Source organism: Vombatus ursinus, unplaced genomic scaffold (genome assembly GCF_900497805.2).
Source record: "Vombatus ursinus unplaced genomic scaffold, bare-nosed wombat genome assembly UNPS02014778.1, whole genome shotgun sequence".
NCBI lineage: Eukaryota > Metazoa > Chordata > Mammalia > Diprotodontia > Vombatidae > Vombatus > Vombatus ursinus.
The window spans coordinates 63,091,485-63,108,665 of record NW_020954556.1 but is presented as its reverse complement, the minus strand read 5'-3'; the positions used below and the strand labels follow the sequence as shown (position 1 = coordinate 63,108,665).

General features: G+C 40.0%; 1 protein-coding gene across 1 annotated transcript in view; it reads left to right on the top strand.

Moving 5' to 3' along the window:
- ADAMTS18 (ADAM metallopeptidase with thrombospondin type 1 motif 18) overlaps positions 1 to 17,181 on the top strand; it is a 194,918-nt gene that overhangs the window by 163,669 nt on the left and 14,068 nt on the right. The window contains exons 18-19 of the mRNA XM_027865019.1: positions 12,379 to 12,520; positions 14,137 to 14,263. Of these exons, the coding sequence (XP_027720820.1) occupies positions 12,379 to 12,520; positions 14,137 to 14,263 (269 nt within the window). The remainder of the gene's footprint in view (positions 1 to 12,378; positions 12,521 to 14,136; positions 14,264 to 17,181) is intronic.

Sequence of the window (17,181 nt, the reverse complement as noted above, 5' to 3'; positions counted from 1 at the left end):
CATGGACAAGAGTTGACTAGTTGGTCATTGATGTGGGAGTCGTTATCAGACTCAATTGTATGTGGGAGTCATTATCAGACTCAATTGTATTAGACTCAACAGTCAGATCATCTGCATATTGTAAACAAGTTCTAGGATCATGGGATTACAGTGTTTCCTTTGATGCCAGAATCAGCATCAAGTTAGAAGGAAAGATAAGGATAAGGATACAACAGCTTTCATCTGGTCCATCCAAGCAAAACATCCATGCCAAAAACAAGAAATGGAAGAAGGCAACTACATTGAGGAGCTTGGGCTGGATGGGTGGGATGGGGTGGAGGCAGCGAAGTGGAACAATGGATAGAATACTAGGCTTGGAGTTAGGAAAATCTGAGTTCAAATTCAGCTTCAGACCCTTACTAGCTATGTGACTCTAGGCAAGTCACTTAACCTCTATTTGCCTCAGTTTCCTCATCTGTAAAATGGGGATAATAATAACATCTATATCCCAAGGTTGTTGTGAGAATTAAATAAGATAGTAATTGTAAAGCAGTTAGCACAGTGCCTGGCACATAGCAAATGCTATATAAATATAAATATATATAAATATATAAATAGCTATTATTTTTATTTGGCGTCGGCCAACCAAGATCTAATGCCACTTCAGACATATACTAGCTATGTGATCATGGGCAAATCACTTAACTTCTAAGGGCTTTGGTTTCTTTGCCTGCAAAGTGGAGAATTGTGCTTATACCATCTACTTTACAGGGTTGCTGTGAGGAAAGACCTTTTCCAATCTTAGAGTGACATAGAATCATTAGTTACTATTGTTACTATCATTGGTGTTTCCTGCAAAAGTTGAACTGATATAAAGCAGTTTATGGAAGGCCAAAGGAGCCCAGAAACTGTCTTAGCCCAAGGATGGGAGAAGATGAGGCAGGGTCCAAATGGAAGAAGGATTCATGATAGATGACCTAACAACACATGAGCAAAATGAAAGGTTTGAAAAATTCCTGTTGTCCAGAGTAAGACGTGGAGTCGGATAGCTAGTTCATTATATTTATGCAGTATACACATATATGTGTAAATATATATATATATACATATGTACATACATTTACCGGTGTTCACTAGGTGATATTGTTTGGTTTTGAATCTAGGAACCCCACAATCTGTTAGGAATCAAGACTATGAGTGACCCAGCAAACAATGGAGAGATGCGTGGTGGGCATCAGCACTTTACAGTGTTTCCTATGACAACCTATGCATAAGACAACTCCGAGAAATTATTGAGGAACTGTATGATTGGAAAAGGGGATAGCCTGGTCATGTTGCCAGCAAGAGGGAGAACAAATGATTGCTTTGAATGCTGTACTGGCACTCTTAAAGGGACTTAGAGAAAGGCTTCCAGAATGTTGGTTAGATCTTCTATAAAGGATTTATGGGAGAACCTGGGCAACCACACCCTTTTGGACCTCAGTTTTATTTATGCAAAATGGGATGAATAATAATTCTACCTCCTCTAACACAAGGTTGTTGTGAGAAAAGTAATTTGTAAGCCATAAAACTCCATATACCTTACTGTGCTGAATACAGGTAGCATTTTCTCCCCAAGTCTGACATGTAAAAACTGAATGCAGTCTATTATCAGTGTTATTTTTCAGTGTGTACTTATAGATCTTTTCACTGATAACTCATTTGAGGAGTGCAGCCTATATTTGTGGGTGACTAATATCTGAGCAAACATAGTATCCATGAGTTATTATTCTCTCTCTATTGATTTGGTTCTATTTCTACAGGTATGTTAAAATATATTAACACACATGTGTGTACATATGCAGATTATAGGATGTAGAGCTTGTGGGAACTTTGGGATCAGCTCTCCCCAGAGGAGAAAACCGTGACCCAGAGGAGGAGGTGACCTTTCAAAGAAGCAGAACAAGCATTTGAACCTAGGTTATCTACTCTAGGGTTGATACTCTCACCACTGCACAATGGAGGCCTTGTCCCTTTACTATGCCAACTCTCAAGTCTTAGGGAAAAGACCGTTGAGTGGTACTGTGGAGTTAACAGTGTGTCAGAAATTTGGGAGCAAATATTAGTGAATAAACACAGTCACCTATTGACTGCACATTAGGAAATGACCTGTCATGGTGTTCCTGGTAAGCTTAAGAGGCCAATTAAACATATTGCTCAATCCTTGGATCCATGAATTCTACCTGAGGGATTTGCAAGGGGAGGAAACAAAGGAGGAGAGAAGGGAGGGTTGAAACCCATGAAAGAAAACCAAAAAGGGGATGGACAAGCATAAAGTGGGGCAAGCTGGGGAAAGAATTAAAAAAAAAAGAATAGTTGGATCAAAAACAATTGAGGCAGATCACTTACATTTGGGTGGCAGATGGGGGTTAACTCTTGCTGTGTGTTCATCATTTTGTAAGTTAGAATGATTAAGAATAAAACTTTATTTTAGGCATGTTCTCCCTCAGTTAGAGTATGTGCTCCTTTAGACCAAAGACTGTGTCTGTTTTTCTGTTTCTATCCCCAGGATTTAAGACAATGTTGGCCACATAATAAGCACTTGTTCTTCAGTCATTTTAATCATTTCTGACTCTCTTCCTGACCTTGTATGGGGTTTTCTTGGCAAAGATACTGAAGTGGTTTGCCATCTCCTTCTCCAATGGTTTATTGCAAACAAAGGTTAGGTGACTTGCCAGGGTCACACAACTAGTGAGTGTCTGAGGCTCGATTTGAATTCAGGTCTTCCTTATGCTAGACCCAGCACTCTATCCACTGAGCCACCTAGCCATCTCCAAGGCAAACAGGTTAAGTAACCCTCAGAATCACACAACTAGTAAGTGCCTGAGGCCAGATTTGAATTCAGGCCTTCCTGACTCCAGGCCCAGAGCTCTATTCACTGAGCCATCTAGCTGTTTCATAGTAAGCATTTACTAAATGATTTTTCGTTCATTCATTAGAAGGGTCTGTGTGAAAAGAATGCTGAACTTGGAATCAACAAGACATAAGTTTGGATGCAGACTCTGATATTTACTAGTTTTACTTAAACCCTGAACTGCAGTTTCCTCATCTATAAAATGGGAGTAATAATGCCTAAGCACCATATAAATGCCAGCTTTTATTATTATGTCAGAAGCAGCTGAGTGGGGAAAAGAATTGGGAAAGCCCATAGAAAAAAAGGATACATTGAATTGTCGTTTCCAAAAGAAAGCCTGTGAGTTAGCTCAGGACTTAAAGAATGCTACACAGCCTGCTTTAAACTCTTTTTAGTAGGTGGTACAGTGGATAGAGAGCTGGGCCTGGAATCAGGAAGGCCTGAATTCAAATCTGGCCTCAGGCACTTACTAGTTGTGTGATTCTAATATAAGTAGACTTATAATAATAAGTTAATTATATTTAATAATAATAATAGTTAATAATATTAATAATAATAATTATAATAATAATTATAATAAGTAGACTTATCTTCCTGAGTTCAAGTCTGGTCTCAGACACTTACTGGCTGAATGACCCTGGGCAAGTCACTTAACCCTGTTTGCCTCAGTTCCTTATCTTTAAAATGAGCTGGCGAAGGAAATGACAAACCACTCTACTGTCTTTGCCAAGAAAACCCCAAATGGTGTCATGGAGAGTCAGACATGACTGAAATGACTAAGCAACTTAAGTATAGCTTGGGAGGAAAATTTCACTGGATGATGGTCCCATTGGCTGTCTTAAGACTATAATCATTATTAGAGAAATGCAAATCAAAACAACTATGAGGTACCACATCACACCTATCAGATTGGCCAACATGATAAAACAGGAAAATGATAAATGTTGCAGAAGATGTGGGAAAATTGGAACTCTAATGCATTGTTGGTGGAGTTGTAAAATGATCCAACTATTTTGGAGAGCAATTTGGAACTTGCCCAAAGGGCTATAAAAATGTGTATACCCTTTGACCCAGCAATAGCACTTCTAGGGCTGTATCCCGAAGAGATCATAAAAATGAGAAAAGGACCCACATGTACAAAAATATTTAAAACAGTTCTTTTTGTGGTGGCAAAGAATTGGAACTTGAGGGGATGCCCATCAACTGGGGAATGGCTGAACAAGTTGTGGTATATGAATGTAATGGAATACTATTGTGCTATAAGAAATGATGAGCAGGCGGACTTCAGAAAAACTTGGAAAGACTTCTATGGACTGATGCTGAATGAAGTGAACAGAACCGGGAGAACATTGTACACAGTAACAGCCACATTGTGCGATGACTAATGTTGATAGACTTAGCCTTTCTCAGCAATGCAAAGATCTAAGACATCTCCAAAAGTCTCATGATGGAAAAGTCTCATGATAGAAAGAACTATGGAGTTTGAATGCAGATTGAAGCATACTATTTACTCTTTTTTTTCTTCTATTTTGTTTTGTTTTCTCTTTCTTGTAGTTCCTTCTATTGGTTCTAATTCTTCCTTACAACATCACTAAAGTGAAAATATATTTAATCGGGATGTACGTGTATAGCCTATATCAGAATACATGCCATGTTGGGGAGGGACGTGGGGAGAGAGGGGGAGAAAAACGTAAAACTCAAAAGTTTATGGAAGTGATTGTGGATAAATCAAAATAATTTAATAAAAAAGAAAAAAAGGGAGAAAAAAAGACTATAATCATTAGACCAAGGAGTTGTAGAGTTACTTTTGGCACTCTTATACAGTTTACTTTATAAAATGAAAAGTGCTCTAGAAGCATGAGTGGCTATCATTTAAATATCATTCTCTTTTGATATTTTCTACTTTATTTTCCCAATGCCAGTCATGAAAAATGCAGCCAGGTATAGTATTTTTGAATTGTAGTTGATGGTTAGGTAACTACTTCATTAATAGTGTTGGAAAAAGAACTCCTTCCGTTCTGTGTACAGAAATGCTCTTTTGTATATGTGTATGTATATTTCAGTTCAGGTTTTTTTTTTTAATTAAGAGAATATATGCTCCTCGAGGGGGAAGGACTTTTAGTTTTATCACATCTCCTATACCTAGCTCATAGAACCTTGCACATAGTAGGCAATTTTTTAATTGGTTCAGTGATAATAATGGGTCTCAATTTTCTCCTCTAAGGTTAGACTAGCTGATGCCCAGAATGATGATAAAGCTTATACTTATATAATGCTTACATGTTGCAACTTCAAGATTCTGCCAATGCAGCTCTATGACTTCCATGCCTTAGTAGATGGTCTTTATAAGTTGCTAAAAAGATGTCCAACTGTGAGTTCCAACCTTCTATTAACAAGCCTCTTTCTCAATGCTTAGCTAGGAAGTTACTCAAATTACAAATGATGTCCTTTTGGTTACTGGGAGCTTTCCCAGATCAGTATGACCTGCCAAATTGCCCCAACAACCTTTGAGAGGCCACAGTGCAAGAAGGCATGAGGGAGGAATTTGACCAAGTTCTTAGAGTTACAATATGCCAGTACTTCAAAGATCTATGATTTCCTCATTGCAAGGGACCTCTCTCCACCTATACAAATCACTGCTCTTAACAGACTCCCAACTTAAAAAATCCTGTCTGGCTAACCCTCTGCTGATGAGTCTCTCCATGCTTGATCCATAGATGAGAGACATAATTTACAAAGCCTGGAGAAATCTCTCTGTCAGATAGTTGAGAATCATAGAGTGGTGCTACAAGGGACCTCAGAGGACGTTTAATTTAATCCTTTTGTGTAACCAAAGAGGAAACCAAGGCAATTAAGGCCCAGGGAGGTTATTCTTGCCAAAGATCTAAGTAGTAAAAGTCAGAGGGGGGGATTTGAATCCAAGTCCTCTGATTCCAGAGTCAGTGACTGAAACTTGGAGGACAGGATGTAGAAAACATGTTTTAATTAAAAGAATAAAGATTAGATGGGTGCTCCACAAATACATCCTAGTGAACCCAAGATGCACAAGGGCCCTCACAGAGCATCCACTAAGGTCATGGTCCCACCATGAGGGCTCCTTGACACTGGGGCTCCCCATGAATCCTTAGGGGGCAGGGGCTGTAGAGCTGCTATCTTATAGCTGTTGATACTGATAATCTTCTACTGCCCCCTTCTGGTGGCTCCTCCACTCCTCATTGAGTGACTGGGAGTTCCAGTTCAATGCATTCAACAAGTATTTATTTAAGAGCCTACTTCATAGCACAAAGACCATGGTTTTCTAGGCTGACTATCTTCCCCAGCTCTATCATACTGCTTTGCAAAAAGCAGGCATTTAATAAATGTTTATTGAAAGACTAATTGAATAGATGTGTAAGCCTTTATGATTTATGATTTGGATGAAAAATGATACATTCCCTGTCCTCAAATAGCTTATAGTGTAATAGGGAATACAGCATGTACCCCAGTAAAAGAGTGTGCAATAGAAACAAAGAAGCAATCTAAACAAATTACCCCAATACAATTTTAGGTGGATGAGATTGTCTTGGGGAAATCAGAGGAGGCTTCGTGAGGAGGTGCCACCCAAGCTGTTGTTTGTCCTTCGTTCTCGAAGAGTACCATGACATCAGGAAGATTATGCCATGACTTTCAAGTGAATTGATTTAAGTGAAAGAGGGCTGTGCAAGGTCACCAGCCCCACTTTCTCCTCCAGAGCCATCTGGGTCCAATGGCAAGATATAGATCAAGATGAGTGGAGATGGCCCCATGCCACCTAAGCTAGGACTTAAAGGAAGGGAAGAATCCCTGTAAGTGTACATGAGGAGGAAATGTATTCCATGTATGGAGTAGAGTCTGAAAGAGAACACAGACATAGGAGAGTATAAGACAAATTTGGAGAATAGTTATTAGGACATTTTAGATAGAATATAGAGGGAATGAAGAGGAATAATATAAAAGGTAAATTAGAACCTGATAGTAAGACAATAATTAAAATGCTAGGCTCAGGAATTTGCATTTTATTCTGTAGGCAATAGGGAGCCACGGAAGATTTTTGAGCAGTAAATTCACATGGCAGACTCATGTTTGGGGAAACTTCCACTGGTGTTAATGTCAGACTAAAGTAAGAAGGGACTGAAGGCAGAGATACCAGCTAAGATGTTACAATAGCTCAGGTGATGAACTAGCTTGGTGGAAGTGAGTGGAGATAAAAAGATGGGTATGATAGATGTTTTGGAGGCTGGACTGAGAAGATTTGGCAACTGATTGAATATTGGACTGTTGCCTCCCTACTCCAGGTGCTTCTGATAATATAGCCTAAAGCCATTTTAGATTTTTTTTTTGTTGATCTTGTCACCGTTTTGGTTTCTCCATGTTAACCTTGAGTCCCTAAGGGTCTAGTGTCTCACAAGTCACCCCAGTGCTTTCTTAATTCCCCTTCCTTTGTCAATGGGTGGAATGGTTCAAATCAGACAGGTGAAGGTAGGGCTGTGTTTCTGTAATATTTCTCAGGATGGTTTCCCCTCCCCACCCCCACCCCCAGCTTGATTGTGGTCCCTCTAAGTCAGCCCAGTTGGTTGGAAAAGGAGGAGAAAAAGGTTGGGGCACACCCTGGGCTTGTCTACAGCTGCATTTGTCATACCTCTTCAATTTATAAGGGAAATGAAGTGACATGTTAACTCCCATAACGAATATGCTGTGAATGTAATACTTCTGTGGAAATTCATGTTCAATTATATATAAAGTCTCTGAAGTGTCTGTTTTTACTTAATAGAGCATTAAAACATTTACCAAAACATGGTGAAAATCCTAAATATGGAAAGTATAATATTTATTCAAATGTATGAAATGTTATCTTAACCCAAACAGATGGCTTGGTTAGGATGTCTGCATGACTTGCAGTAATGGGCTCTGGGAAAAAAGAGAAATAAAGAAAAAAAAAGCTCTGAGAAGGGTCAAAGATAGTTAGCTGAGACATTAGAGCTCTGATTGTAAAGGTTTCCATTTCTGACCACGGAGGCCCTGGTATTTTGGGGTTTTAGTGGAGTCATCCATGGAAAACATACCTTCATCTGTTGAATGAATGAATGAAAAAGCATTTTTGAAATGCTTGCTGTGTTCTAGGTACGTTGCTATTAGAGAAAGGGCTGTTTCTCTGAGATAGTAAAAAGTTGGGGGTCATAAGATTTAGAAGTAAAGTGGATCTTAAGAGGTCATTAAACACAACTCCATCCCAACCCCCTCCCCTTTACGTAAAAAGAAACTGAGATCCAGAGATGGGAGGTGATTTTTCTCAAATCCCATAAGTCATAACAGAGCTGGGACCTAAACGCTGGTTTTTTTATGCCAAGGACAGTGCTATTTCTGCTCCACCACGTTGTCACTCCATCTTTACTTTGATGATGATAATTATAATAGCTAGCACTACTTAAGTGCTTTAAGGTTTGCAAAATCCTTTACAAATATTGTCTAATTTTATCCTCATTGATGGTTCTTTATTCTCCCTTGGTGCTGGGTTCCCTTCAGTGGGTCCAGATCACAAGCTACCTAGGCTTTCTCATTCTATGCTATTCTTATTTTTGTCTTTCCATAAACCTACCAAGAACATTGGGATCCTGTACTCAACATACTGGAGGGCTTTCTCTGGTTATTTTTAACATTCTTTGAATATAGTACTCAGGTGGCCCATGGGATGACTGGAGCATTTCCCCTTGGTTCAGGATTGAGAAGATACTGGCATCACTTTCATTCTTCTGGCAAACTAGAAACAATTGCATTTGGCACCTATTATTTAGCAAGAATATTCAAAGAAAATAGGAAGACACTAGCTGACATGTGATTCTTCCCTGCAATGGGCGCCTCCCTGTCCTTCTCTCTCCGTACTCCACTTCCCAATAGCATTTGAGGTTATGTTTTCTGTTACTTCTATCAGATGTGAAAACTTCTAGTAATGACTGCCATCTATTGACCTTACTCAATATGGGACCTATATGACCAGCACTTCCTTTCCTGTTCTTATGTCCTTGAGCATCATAAGATTACAAGACTCAAGCTAGATGGAAACTTAGAGATCACTTAGCCCAATTTTCTTTTATAGATGAGAAAACCAAGTCCCAGTTTGAATGACGTGAAATGATTTCCTCAAAGTCATACAACTGGTAAAGAAAAGTGCTGGTATTGGATCCCTAGTCCTTGGATTCCAATCCTAGTACTCTCTGTCCTGTACACACTCACTCTCAATAAGCCTTTATTGAATACCTACTGTGTACAAAGCACTGTGCTTTATATTGGGCAGAATACAAAGTTTAAATAAGAAGTTATCTCTTCATAGAGTTCACAGTCTAGTAGTAGGAGAATAAGGCACAAACACATAAATTTCATATAAAAGAGTTATAACATGATTAGTGCATTAGTTGGTTGGATGTTGTCCTTTATTCTTAAAGAGGACCAAAATGACATCACTATATTAGAGTCAAGTTACAGTGTGTCTGACTATGGCTGATCAGACTAATACAAGCTTGGAATGCTCTACCACAGGTCAGGCACAAATAGTCCACGTGAACATTTAGGGTAGATTCTCGAAATCTGCACATCTTGTGTTTCTTTTGTGCTACTTCAATTCTGCTTTGCTCGTAGAACACAGCACCTTCTCTGATGAGGGTATGTCATGCTGGGTGATCCTGTGCCAGTGTCTCCCATGTCATGCAATTAATTCCAAAGTTCTTAAGAGAGACTTTGAGAGTGTCCTTGTATCAGTTTTTCTGACTACCATGTGAGTGCATTAGTAAGGTATAAACAAAGAATTGTGTGTGGGACTGATGAGGTCGGGAGACACCAGGAAGAAGAGTCATTTGAATTGAGTTTCAGAGACCAGGTAAAATTTCAACGGATTAAGAAGGATATGGAGATGGGAAACTTCAAGGTGTGTTTATAGTAGCTGAAAGAGCAATGGAGATCTTAGAGCTGTATTCTTGAAGCAGGTACCACACAACCATCTTTAACAGGGGACAGATGCTGTAGGACTTAGATAAGAACTTTTAAAGGAAGGAAGGAAAGTGCATAGAAGAAGCTAAAAATGGTGAGAAGAATCCTAAATTTATAGAGGACCTTGGTTCCAGCGCCAGCTCTGTTACCTAATGATTGCATGACCTTTGGTGAGGTCTTATATTTTAAATTAAGGGGTCAGGCTAAGATCCTCAGTGAGATCCCTTCTAGCTCAGAGTTCAATTAATCTATAATAGTCCTGCTCTCCTTTGCCTGGTTAGATCTCACCTAGTACACTGTGTTCAACTCTGGGCACCCTGGTTTTATAAGGACATTGACAAGTTAGACCATTACCCAGAAGAGGGTAGCCAGTATGGTGAAGGTGTTAGTGCTATTTCATGCAAGAATCAGTTGAAGGAACTGGAAAAGAGAAGGTTGTTTTTTTGGGGGGGGGTCATGATTGTGGTATTTGAGTATTTAAAGGACTGTTGTGGGGAAATGGGATTAGACTTGCTCTGCTTGGCCCCAGAAGGTAGAGGTATAAGTTAATGCCTCCAGGGAGTTGCAGAAAGGTGATTTTGACATAATTATGAGCAAGAGCTCCATAAGAATCAGAGTTGTGCAATAATTGAAAGGGCTGCCTCAGGAGTTAGCAGTTTCTCATTGTTGGGGTTGTTCAGGTAGAGACTAGACGAGAACTCTTGTGAGAAATGTCATAGAGATGATTCACGCATCAGGCAGGAGGACTCAATGACCTCTCAGGCCCATAACAACTCAGGGGTTCTATGATTTCTATTTATAATCAAATCCATCCTTACCTCCTTGGTACACATTCATCCTCAACTCTGGTGATCAGTCCTTGAAAAAGTTTCCTGACCCTTCAAAAACTCCTGAAAGGAGAGAACAGTTGGTTCTGTTCAGGGTTTGAACCTGAACAGTGTTGGAGTACTAGAAGAGGAAAAGGAGAGACGTTGAGGATACCCTTGTATAAGCAACATAAATTAGATTTGCCTTGGGTCTTCCCATCTATTTGAGGCTCAGTCTCTGAGGGGAACCCAATGCTTTATCCATTGCTCTATCCCCTACCATTTTTTTCCCCATCAACCCCAGGACACAGGTTATTAGAAAAGATATGTTATTTAATACTTAAGGATTCTAAAGCTTACTGATCAGACACTTACCCTTGGATTGCAGTTATTGAGCTAATTAACCAGTGCCTGGCACCTAACAGGCACTTCAGAAATGTTTCTTGATTGATTGATTGGAGTAACAAGCAAATATTTATTTATGACCTGCTAAAGGAACAGTCTCTGCTAAGACCCAAGGCAATGCTTGCAGAGTGTGGGCAGGATACTGCAACCTTATACTCTGCATACTGTGTAAACAACCTTCTTCTAGTCTGGTAGAAGGATCAGACTTAGAGTCAAAAGCCCTGGAGTAAAAACTTAGCTCTGCCATTCAATGGTCAAGTGACATTGGGCAATAATCTTTCTTCCTGTAAGCCTTGTTTTACTCATATGTACAATAGGAAGAATTAAATGGGATAATAAGATAAGGGGAGAGAGGGAACTAAGCATTTTTGTAGTACTTACTATGTGCCAGCCATTGTGCTAAGTACTTTTTTACAAATAATATCCCATTTGATCCTCAAAACAACCCTGTTAGGTAGGTGCTATAATTATCTTCATTTTACAGGTGAGGAAACTGAGGCAAACAGAGGTTAAGTGACTAGTCCAGGGTCACACAGCTAACCAGGACTTCTTAACTCTAGGCCCAGTGCTCTATGTTCTGTACCACGAGCTGCCTCAAATAGGGCCACAGTATTAAGAGCTGGAAATGATCTTAAAGGTCATCAATTCTAGACTAATGACATCATTTTGCATCTGAAGAAACTGAGACTCAGAGGGGGGATGTCACTTTATGCAGGTTTCACTGCTAGTAGTTAATGGCAAAGCTAGAGCTAGAACCACTTTCCCAAGTTTCTATCTGGAGTTCTTTTCCCCAACCACTTTGTAAATCTTAGAGTGCTATGACAGTGTGAACTATTGGGATTAGAGGACCAAACCCCTCATGTTATAAAAAAGGAAACTGAGGCTCAGAGAAGGAAGAGATTTGCCCCAAATTAAAAGATAGTAGCAAAGCCCAGATCAAAGACAGACCACTTGACTTTCAATACAGTACTCTTTCCATGACATCATACTGTCTTCTCTTTATTATTATATGAGGATGTGAAGCTTTTGGGGAATATCATGTAATGCTTCTTAATGACATCTCTATTGAAGTCACATTTTTATCATGTGTGTCTCAAAGAGCCACTGGGAGATGGTAGATCTGAGTCTCAAACTTGGAAACCTAAATCTCATGAGTTTGTGCTCTGTTTGTCAGAGTGCCAGAGTGCCTTTGAAGTTGCCAGGGCTGTGTGGCCATCTCTAAAATGTCGAAGGAGACTTAAGGCCAAGATTTAATGTTTGTCCTCCATCTCTCTCCTTTCACCTACTCCTGTGCAGATTCTGATGCAAGGCAAAAATCCAGGGGTGTCATGGAAATATACCCTGCCCAAAGTCAAGAGCACGACGCAGACAGTGCCGGGAGGACACATCTACACTTGGAAGACAGTACAGTCGGACTGTTCAGTCTCATGTGGTGGAGGTAGGCAACTTGCCTTATTCTTCCTCTGGGTCTTCTTGAAACCCCATTCTTCTGGCAGTCTTCATCTGGGCAAGAGTGAAATAAGCCAATGTTAAGACTGGTCTTTCGTAGGAACCCTATTGCTATAGAAAGTCTATATAAATTTCAGGAATTTTAGGCCCTTCTCTTTTGCCCCTTTTTGGTATGGCAGTGACTCTGAGATCTTGAAAGGCTCTGATACTGGAGTACAAACTATGTCAAGTCTTACCAAGATGGAAAGCCTTTGAGTATAGATGGTTGCATAGCTAACTGCCCTGGAAAGACCGCTGCTGGCGTATTGTATTCAGGGTGCCTTATTTTAAGAATGCCTTTGCTAAACTGAAGCCATTTTAGATGAGGGTAAGGGATTGACACCAAAGCCACAAAAGAATGGATGAAGGGCATGAATATTGGAGAAGGGAAGGGGCAAAAGCCATGATAGTTGTTTTGCTTGGCTCCAGAAGGTAAAACTGGAAATGATTTGGAGAAGTTGCAGAGAATCAGATGTTGGATTAATATAAGGAAGCTCTTTCTCACAATTAGAACTATATTAAAGTAGAATGGGCTGCATTGGGGGTAGTGAGTTCCCCATCTCTGGAATCTGTATGAAGTCTTGTTGAGGGTGGTATAGACAGGGTTCCTATAGAGTCATATGTTGGTTTAAATGATCCCTGGGGCCCCACTACTGCTCTGAGATTCTATGAAATCAATAGGATTTAGATTTGAGGACCATTTCTGTCAAATTGAGCGTAGTATGAGTCAAAATTGGCAGTTTTCCTACACTGTTGGCCTCCATTTTCAGAACACTATTTAGTACCTCAAGAGATTGGCAACCCATTTTCCCCAACAAAGTCATCTATTTCATAACATATTTGCTTTGTTTCATTACCTTCCCCTAGTGGGAAATTTTGACCAGTCTTCAAATCAGGCCTGCAGACTGAAAATTGAAACTAGACAAATATGACAAATGTGAAAATATTCTCTGGGAGGAAAAATGTCTTATATTAGTTTCAGTTTTCCCCATGGGAGGTATTTCCCTATTACATTTTTGTTCAGAGTTTCCAATTTCAAAAAATGCTGCCAGTGCATTAACAAAAAAAAACCAAAAACCAACTATGATAAATTTAAGGCTGGAACATGCAGGTATTGACTACCTGTGAAACCTCAGTCATAAATTCCTTCCTCCTTTCTGTGGGGTGAGGGGAAAGGAAATAAATATTTATATAGTGCCTACTATGTGCTATAGGGCCTTAGCACTGTGCTAAGTGCTTTACAAATATTTTCTCATTTGATCCTCACAACAGCCCTGCCTGGTAGGTGCTGTTATTATCCCTGTTTAGCAGTTAAAGAAATGGAGGTAATCAGAGGTTAAGTGATTTGCTTAGGGTGACACAGCTAGTATGTGTCTGAGGATTGATTTGAACTCAAATCTTCCTGACTAGGAAGGACTCTATCCACTGAGCCACCTCTGTGCCTCACTTTCCTCATCCGTGAAATGAGGGATTAGAACAAAATAATCCCAATGTTCTCTTCCAATTCTATGTCCCATGCTAGACAACTGTTGATGCTTCTTTTTTTAATTCTCAATATTTCTCTAGGTCACATTACAGTAAAGACCATTTGTTTACAAGATCATCTGAAGCAAGTGAATTCATCTTTCTGTAGGACGAAGACCAAACCTGTGACGGAACCCCAAATGTGTAATGCCTTTTCCTGCCCTGCATAGTAAGTGTTACCAGGACTGTCACTCTTACATGGTGGAAGGGAAAGAGCACTGGATCTGGAGTCAGGATCTGGATTCCAACCCAAGTTTGCCAGTGATTTTCTGTGTGATCTTGGACAAATCCCTTCCATCCTCAGATCATCATCTAGATCATCTCTAAGGGCCTATTCTGGGCTGGTCCTGACTCAGATCAGTCCCTTGCTAGTTTAGGTTTGATACCAGAATAGAATAAGACACTCACAGGTTATTCCACAGTTAATAAAAAAAACCTACTTGACCCTAGAAGGAGGAGGCTATTTAACAAGGATATGTATTAAGGAAACCTTAAGTTGATTCATTTGAGTAATGCTCAAATTGCCCATTGTGTTCCATCAACCAAGCTTTATTGCACCCATGGTGCTTCCCATGGCTGCTTTTTATTCAGATGATAAGGAGGTGATGTCAACAATCTGAGTCTTTAAGATTGTTTCCTTTTAAGGAAAAATGAGCCTAACTTGCACAGAGAGGAGGGGTTGGAATATTGCTCCTTCCATATGCTTCTACCTTAGATGCCATGTTATGATATGTTATATTCTCAGGGCTCTTCCAGCTTAATTTCTATGAGCTGTCTTTAGACAGGGATGAAAGAGATTTCTCACAAAGGTTTTTGAGGCAAAGTACCTCAAAAAATGTGGCATTGGGTACTCTTCAACTCATACTCATAGAACAAGAACCAAAACATTCTTAAATAAAACAGTCAGCTCCAGGATTTTAGGGCTAGATGTGTTCTATTTCTGCAAATGAGAGGATGGAAGCCAATGAAATAAGTTAGTATGTAGTTCAGAACCACAAATAGCGTTGGTGCTTACAGATAAATTACTCTACCCCAAAACGATAAACTTTTACTTCTTCAGAGGTAAGTGGTGAATTACCTTTTTATTTTATTTTCTGGACAGACATACCCTGGGCTTCTCCAACTACGGATATTTTGCAAAAATATTTCAGTAACTCAATGAATCTGTGATCTCATCAATGTACTTCTTCCTTCCTACAGTGTGGATCCCAACCCGTCCATGTATTCTTATACTTGGTGATTCTCATCAAGATCCTCCCATGAATTTTCCATGGAGGTTCTACCCAATGTGTGAAAGCTCTCCCTCTTAAAATTCATGGGTATGAGTTTATGTCCCAAAGAGATCAAAGAAAAAGGAAAAATGAGCCCTATGTTCGATATAGAAATTCTTTTTAAGGTAGCAAAGAACCGGAAACTGGAGAGGTGCCATTAATGAGAGTTTAAACCTTTATAACTTGTATCTGCACTAATTCGGGACACCCTATATAATGCAGTGTGTATAGATAATATAGTATGTACAGATAGAGTATTGTGAGAAGCTGAATGTAGTAGTGGTTAGAGAGCTGCCTTCAGTCTCAGGAAAACCTGGATTCCAGTCCCATCTCATCCACACACTGGTTACATTTCTCTGGGCAAATCACTCAACCTTTCAGGGCCCCATGGAAACTCTTTAGGACCATAAGTTGTAGAGAAGGTGACAATCTACTTGGGAAGAGGAAGTCCCTCACAGGAAGCTCCCAATAGTAATGACATCACAAATCTGGTCCAAAAAGACTATAGCAGAGTGAAAAAAGTGCTGGGCTTGGAAGGGAGGGAAATTGTACACCTACTGTGTACCAGGCACTGTGCTAAGCACTTCACAGACATTATCTCATTTGATCCTCACAATAATCCTAAGAAGTAGGTGTTGTTATCCCTAGCTTACAGTTGAGGAAACTGAGGCAGACAGAGGTTGAATGATATGCCCAGGATCATACAACTAGTAAATGTTCTGAGGCCATATTTGAACTCAGGTCTACCTGACTCCAGGCCTATCCAGTGTGCCACCAGCTGCCTCAAATCCTTTTTTGTGGGATTTTTTTGGGGGGCTAGGCAATGGGGTTAAGTGACTTGCCCAAGGTCACACGGCTAGTAAGTGTTATGTGTCTGAGGCTGGATTTGAACTCAGGTCCTCCTGAATCCAGAGCCGGTGCTCTATCCACTGTGCCACCTAGCTGCCCCCTCTCATATCCTTTTGAGGTGAGTAATAAAACAATTTTTTGTCCTCCATCTTAAAAATTAGGAAACTAAAGCTCAGAGAGAGGAAGTAGCTATCAGCAAAGGAATCTGAGCCCAGGTCTCCTGATTCGAAACCCATCACTTCTTTCCCCTAAGCCTGTCTACCTCTTTTCTCCTCTGTGCCCAGGGGAAAACTGACCTGAGATAGGGAAGTTGGGAATATGGAATTGCTAAATGTTCAAGATCCAAATCAATGAAGAACCTTTGGATTCTTACTTTGAAATTTTCAAGATCCATGAAAGAGTGTTTACCAACTAGCTATGGAAAGGAAGAAAGAAAGAAAGAGAGAGAAAGAGAGAGAGAAAGGAAGGAAGGAAAGAAGGAAGGAAAAAAGGAGGGAAGGAGGAGAAAGGAAGAAAGAAAAAAAGAAAGAACTATACACTTGACCTAACCTCATTAACATTTCTCCATCACTTTCTTACATCTAGAAATCTCTAGACAATTAACAAACAATAAATTAAACCTTGGTTTGTAGTGTCTTTTGATTTTTGAGGTGTAAATGCTTATACTGAATATTTAGCAGTCAGCTCTCCAAGCCTATACAAGCCAGTTCAGGACACTACTGAATCCATTTCATCAGTGTGGATATTCCCTTACCCCACCACTGGTGTAAACTGCAGTCCCTTCATAACTTGGCAAATGGTTTCATGAGTTGCTATGGCCAAAACATTTCATTCCCTGGTGGCCAACCCTCTGGTGACGATCCTCTGCCTGTTTCACTAGTTGCCAGGCTGGTGCTCTGAAGCACTTCCAGTGTGCTAAGGCAATCCCGGCAGAGTTCATGATATACTAATACAGTCTTTGGAGAAC